At 40.3% G+C, this 6579-nt stretch overlaps 1 protein-coding gene across 1 annotated transcript in view; it reads left to right on the plus strand.

Moving 5' to 3' along the window:
* The first annotated feature begins 356 nt into the window (after positions 1-356).
* LOC138050738 (uncharacterized) overlaps positions 357-6579 on the plus strand; it is a 17913-nt gene continuing 11690 nt past the window's right edge. The window contains exons 1-4 of the mRNA XM_068897033.1: positions 357-542; positions 1552-2280; positions 3548-3637; positions 5585-5995. Coding sequence (XP_068753134.1) covers positions 434-542; positions 1552-2280; positions 3548-3637; positions 5585-5995 — 1339 coding nt within the window. The 5' untranslated portion in view covers positions 357-433. The remainder of the gene's footprint in view (positions 543-1551; positions 2281-3547; positions 3638-5584; positions 5996-6579) is intronic.

Below are 6579 nucleotides of genomic sequence, written 5' to 3' on the forward strand. Positions count from 1 at the left end.
TAACGTTTAATTGTTTATGATCACCTGTGGATGGGTCTAAAATTTCGGATGAATAGGTCTGCAAAATGCCAGTATTAACGATACCGGGTGAGTGATAACAATGCCAGTCATTGCATTACCAGTGACATTTTGTCCGATAGTCGTTTGCCAGTAAACCTCCTTCTCTTTTCATTTCATTCTCATAGAAACCCGTAACCACAGGCTGTAACCCACATCAAGTAAACAGTACCATACACTATGTCTTGACCCAATGCAACTGAGACTCATGTGATTGGTTAACGCTCAAGTTCACGCCTTTCTGGCCAAATTATTAATTCAGTACAACCATGACATGAATTATCAATTAAAGAAATCAAGAAACTATTACAAGTAGCAGAAGCGCGCTGGTTCAAGTTTATTTCTTCTACGATTAAAGGAGCACGACAGGGGGGAGATGGTTTCAATTCTGTTGAAGTTGAGTTCAGTTGAAGTTCTTCTTTTTGTGGCTTTGCTGAGTTTTGGAAATCTTGCTGATGGTAAACATGAAAAAACCAAAACGAAGGGTGAGTGTTGTTGTTTTTGTTAATAAGCTTCAAAATTAAACTTCAGTTTGTTTAGATTTCGCTGAATTAACATTCCGTAATACAACGGAGAGGGCGTTTAGTTCAATAAGCGGCACTAAGCTCCTCTGTGCTGCAGAAAAAATGATGCAAGTATACGAAGTCTGTTTTATTTTATAAGCGTTTTGTCGCCAGTCCTAGAAGGACATTGAATTTGAAAAGGGTTTACATCACAGTGACTTCTAAACTTTGCCATCGAGATTCTCATACAAATCCCTATAATTTTTTACCCTCCGATTCTTACATTAATTCGGATTTAAGTACAAGCAAAATAAATATCGTTCAATTCTCACCGCATCATGTTCTTTGTGCTTGCAAAATTCAAGCTTCACCGTAGAAACAGAGAAAAATTCAGAACTTTAATTTTTTAAAACCATTTATCGCTTTGCCCTCTTGAAAAAAGCACTGGCTTTTTTTAAAAAACTAAAAAACTATTAGGGATTTTCGTCTCGGTATTCTATAAAAAAGACGGCTTAAGTTTTTTGTACATAAAGAAGATAAGAATTCTTAACATGTTCAATAAATAATAAGGACGGTCGATCAAAAGTAACAAGAGATCAGTGGTTTTGTTGTTGTTGTTGTTGTTGTTTTTCGTTATTTTCAGTTTATGATTTGTCTGCCTTGTTTTTAAACAAAGTTTTCGTTCATCATTTACATATTCGTCAATACCTTACTTTCCCCTCACTGAATTGATTCTTACTTAAATGAAAAATCACACTGAGTGAATAGATACTAAAGAGATCAACTTTCAGAACTATGTCTTTGCAAAGTTAACAAAAAATGGGAGGAGTTACATCACCCTGAGGCTAGTTAAAAGTGGATTAGGTAATTCTGAAATTCTGGATGCACACGAATTCATCTGTTTCTTGGAGGCTATTTTTGATAGTGAGCAATCTCGTCAGACTCGACTCAGTAACCTTCCCAATTTTTCTCTAATTATCTCGTCTTTTAGCAAATCAAGATGTTGCCAGCGAACGGTCCATAATTTCTCTATGGGGCAACTTTGCGGGAAAACTAATTTACGAAGGATGTTTCGAGATCAGTGACCAGCCGTCTAAATTGAGAACGGATTCTCAAAATAACAACTTCTATTGCAATGACTTCTGTACCGAAGAAGGGAAAATATTCTCTGCCACAAGTGAAGACCGTTGCCTTTGCCTTGACAACCTTCCAACGAAACGTATCGAACAAGACAAGTGTAACAGCAGATGCCCTGATGCGGACTATAACGAGACGGGTAGGTCGTGTGGTGGTTTTGGTTGCTGTGGTTCCAGGCGAAACAACGCCGTATCAGTTTATAAAAATGCAGGGGGATTTCAAACAAAGAAACGGGCTATACAGAGTGGTATCCTTGAAATACAAGGTTGCTTTGATGACAAGAAAAAGGGAATCATAAAGTCCCGAGCAGGTCGAAGACGTACGGATTCTGCAAACACCGCCTTGCGCTGTGCTGAGTTCTGTAGCGGAAAAGGTTATGCCGTGGCTTCACTGAGAAAGGACCTCTGTGCCTGTAATAATGATCTGCCCCTGAATCGGTTGTACAAGGGCACCAATAGCTCAAGGGAGTGTAAGACGCGTTGCGCTGGAGTTCAAGCCAATACAGCGCCCTGCGAGAGGGAAGAATGCTGTGGAGGAGACAAAGCCGATAACACACCGGTTTACACCGTCATAGTTGTGGGAAGTATGTAAAACGTAGAGGTTAATAATCTATGCACGGCATTTTTGTGGAATCACGAATGATTATTTCATGACAAATTTATATAATTTGTGGACAAGAGAGGATAGTTACCTTTATTTTATCTTGATCTGGTTAAGGACATGGAATAACAAAATAATCTTATACTTGTAAACAAGAGAACTTTTAGGACTATCAGCCAAAGATTTCCGATTGTTCTCCGAAATTGTTCAAAAATTATCTGGAAGTCGTTCGAAAGTAAGCAGTCAATTTCCGGGTATTTCCGGAAATTCACGAAGATTCCCGACCACTTTTCGAAGTTACCGTTGATTTTCATTTAAAGTCCTTCCGAAGATCTCCGACGATAGACCTATGCAATGCAGTGCCGTCTTCAATAGAACAACGAAGTAATACTGCTCTAGCTCTTTTAGTCAAGAGAAATAATATAATTCTAATCAGTTAGAATGTAAAATTTAAGTTAAATTTAGAGTTAAAAGCTTCTAAACAAATTTTGCATGGATACAATACAATACAATACAATACATACTTAATTGACCACTCCCCATAGGGGCTTTTCAGGGCCAATGATTAAACACAATCAACGAAAGGACAGAACACAACAACAACTGTTAAGAATCCCAACTGGCCGGAGGCAAACCAGTTGGATATTTAAAAGTGCAGCCGGGAAGTTGAACCAGGGTCTACCAGAAACAAATTCAACGAGTGATTAGAACGGGTCTTGAACCGGGGATCTCCGGATCTCAAGGCAAGCGCCCTGGGCCACCCTGCCTCCACAAAAGGAACGGATGTTGTTTGATACTCTAGTACGCGAACATTTTTAACCTCGAAAACCATGTACTTAGTGCATCCTTGGAAACTCTACCATTAGACTCACAGAACCTCGGCCACACAGTAGTAAAACGCGTGCGAGCACGCAGTTCCCGCCAAAATCATGGTACTGAAAACTTAATTAAGCTTTTCCGTTGCACAGCCATAGGAACTTTACTCAATGTTAGCCACCAGTTTTGTCGCTGTATTTTATTTAAATTAATCCCCTCTTATGAAATCAACGTAGAATATAAATACATGAAGCGGTCTTTAAAAATATTCAAGAAACAAGATCAGAACAACAAGTGGCGCCCGCGAAACACGTTTGACTGCTGTGTGCAACCCGGCAGAACCCGCTTTTTTCATTATTCAATACATAACAAAACCGCTGTAAGATTAAGCTATAAATCTGCTGTGTAAAGATTTTTTACTTCAACTCTTACAGATGTTGATGTCCTGAAGCAAGTAATGAGCCGAATTCATGGTAACTTGCGAAGTGATTCTACCTTGAGACCCTTGGAACAAGAATTTGGTGGTGGGTCTTGTTCAGATATCACTGAACACCTTATGGAAAAGAAATGAATTATTCCGACATTGTTTAAATTTAGGATGTGAAAATTCCTACGTGATTTTTCCAAGGACCTTGGTCTCCCTATATATTTTAGCAGCAAGGTTTATGAAGATATACTGAAAATTTGAATAAATGAACATTTAACAAAGAACATAGTAAAAATTAGTGAACAGCTCACCTCTTAGAGTCGAACATGTACCTAAACCTGTTCATTACTGCTTCGCTCCTGGTTGATTGGTGTTGATAATTTATAAGCAATAATTCTGCTGCTACAATAGCCTAACACAGAAAAAACCATAACACTTTTCAACATGACGCCTGTCTAATCAAATCTCGTTTCCACGAGTTTTGCAATAACTACATATGTCAATCTCCTTTCTTTTTGATGGCACGAACCTGGAAGGAACGAGCGAAGCTTGACCACGCTAGCTCTTGGAAAGTTTGGGTACCTAAAAGCTGGGCTCTAACCTGAAGACTAATAAGGAAAACAGTGTGGCAACGAAGGTTCAACGAGCGCATTTATTTTTGTTTCTTTCATTTGGTTTCATTTATTCAAATTGGAGCAGTGAACAAGCCTATGCAACTGCCACCTGATTGTATTCTTTTGTACAAAGAACAAAGACTTTTTTACACTTCCTGTATGCGAGGCCTAGCCTTGGACATTGAGAGATGTTATGGTATTTTTAAAAAAGGCACAATTGTATCGCAAATTCCAGCCAGACGCTTTTCCACGTATTTGCTGCGACTAAGGCCCTGTTTACAAGGAAGGAGTGTAACCCTAGTGCTAGGGTTACCCTAGCAAGAGGGTTACCCTAGCACTCACACATTTTTTCTTTTTTCCACTGACGTGTTTTTAAGGCAGCTAGGGTTACCCTGGGGCTAGGAGTAACCCTATCTGAGTGCTAGGGTAACCCTAGCTGTCTTGTAAACGCTCTTCTAGGGACAACTCGCCTACCCAGGACAACTTTTTGGAGGTTTCCATTGTTTGCGATGCTGGCAGTTACCAAGCACACAAAGTTGTCTCGGGTGGTACGGTAACCCTAACTGTGAAATTCTGCTTGACCCTCCTGCTAGGGTAATCCTAGCAGTAGGGTTACCCTACCTGCTTGTGAACAGAGCCTTATGCTTGTGTCCTTTGCACAAGGTCTGCTTTCTCCATCCGATCCATAAGAAGCGCCGCTCAGCATTCGCTGGGACCTTGCAAAAGGATTGCGTTATGTCCCAGACCAGACTTTTCCAGACTCTTTTTGTTGAAATATTTGCTCGTAACACCTAAATCGCCCAAAGTCTTTGTCTTTTATTTCTGTGGAAAGCTGGAGGTTTCTTGACTGAAATGTCACTGTAAGTTGCTTAGAATTGGGGAAACATTTCCTAGCCTTTTTCGAGGATAAAAAAATGCTATATTGGATGCAACAAAAAGTTCGGCAAGCCGAAATAGCTAGTACAAATTTCTTCGAAAGGAAAAGTGCAGTTCGCAATATCAGATAATATGATTGTGTTCGCTAAAACGTTCAGCCAAAAAATCCAAACACATCACTAAAAAATTGAAATTGTGGCAGCGGATTGAAATGGGCTTTTATACCGATTTGAAACTCAGCAGCATCACCAAAATGCTGGTTTAAAGGTTCTTCGAAAATTGCTCTTTGGGTCCCCCTGAATCTTGCCAATTGCGGTTCTCAATCACAATGAGAAATGCGTGGCTAGTTCAAGAATTTGACCTGAATAGCAAAAGAAAAACTTGAACTGAGATGTTTCAATTCGGCTTCGGCAGTAAACGCAACATAAGTGGGCCAAACGTGCTTTACAACTAAATTAATATAAGGTCGCAGTTCAAATAAGAAGATATGAAGATCCTGATTAAAGCTAAAGAAAAAAAGGAAGTGACTTTTTTTTTCCCTTTTTCTTCTAAAGCAAAATTATGCGGTAAGGATTGGACGTACTTCAAGGGGTCCTGTGTGCGGTATTTCGAGACTCGAAAATTCCACTCGGAGGCCAAGGAAGCATGTCGTTCGCACAGAGCAGAACTGTTATCACTGAGCTACGAGCAAGATATTGATGCCTTTCCCGCACCGCCTAAGACAACGTTTGAGACTTACTACGTTGGATTGGAGTACAGAGACACGCGTACATGGTTTTGGAGTTCTGGAGAACCGCTGACATACCAAGCTACTGACATGATCGAGGGAAGCGCATACTATCGGCCCTCTTCTTGTGGTGGGCTCAATATGAACAAAGGCGCCGACAAACGTCGTTACGTCGTTCTTATTGAAAAAGCCTTTTGCACGAGTTATGCAAAGCTACCATTCATCTGCCAAAGATTTGGTAGGTACACTGGCACGACGTTCATGTAAACCTTATAACCTAGGCGAAAACTTCACTAAGTTAGTGAAGTTGAAAGCTTTCAATATTGACTGTCGAAAAAAATCTAGGATTGAAGCTTTGATTTGGCGTTCAATTCGCCCTGTGATTGGTTAAAAAAGCCTCGTGCGACGTGTTCAGCCAATCAAGTGCAGAACAAAACCAATTTCGATTTGGTTTATGAGCGCTTTCCCGCGCTTGATGCTGGTTGCCTCATTCAAGCGCGGGAAAACGCACGAGTTTTGATTGGTTCGCTGTGCTGTTTACGTCTGTTGTCAGTAGCAGCCCTCTTTTTCTTTTTTTTTTTTTTTTGTGATAATTCTGAATTCTCCACTTCCACATCACCCGTAATGAACTATGTCCCGCACCCCACACACACTAGTTTAGCTTAAACTGTTATTTCAAACGCGCTCGGGAACATTGGGATTGTTGGGGGGGGGGAGGGGAGGGGGCAATCAAAGTGCACCATGGGTGATGTTGTTTTATGTCAAAACACCAAAGAAAACATTTCCTTCAGCCCACAAAAGAATGTTTTGAACTGTGGTTCT

Source organism: Montipora capricornis, chromosome 6, assembly GCF_036669925.1.
Source record: "Montipora capricornis isolate CH-2021 chromosome 6, ASM3666992v2, whole genome shotgun sequence".
Taxonomy (NCBI): Eukaryota; Metazoa; Cnidaria; class Anthozoa; order Scleractinia; family Acroporidae; genus Montipora; species Montipora capricornis.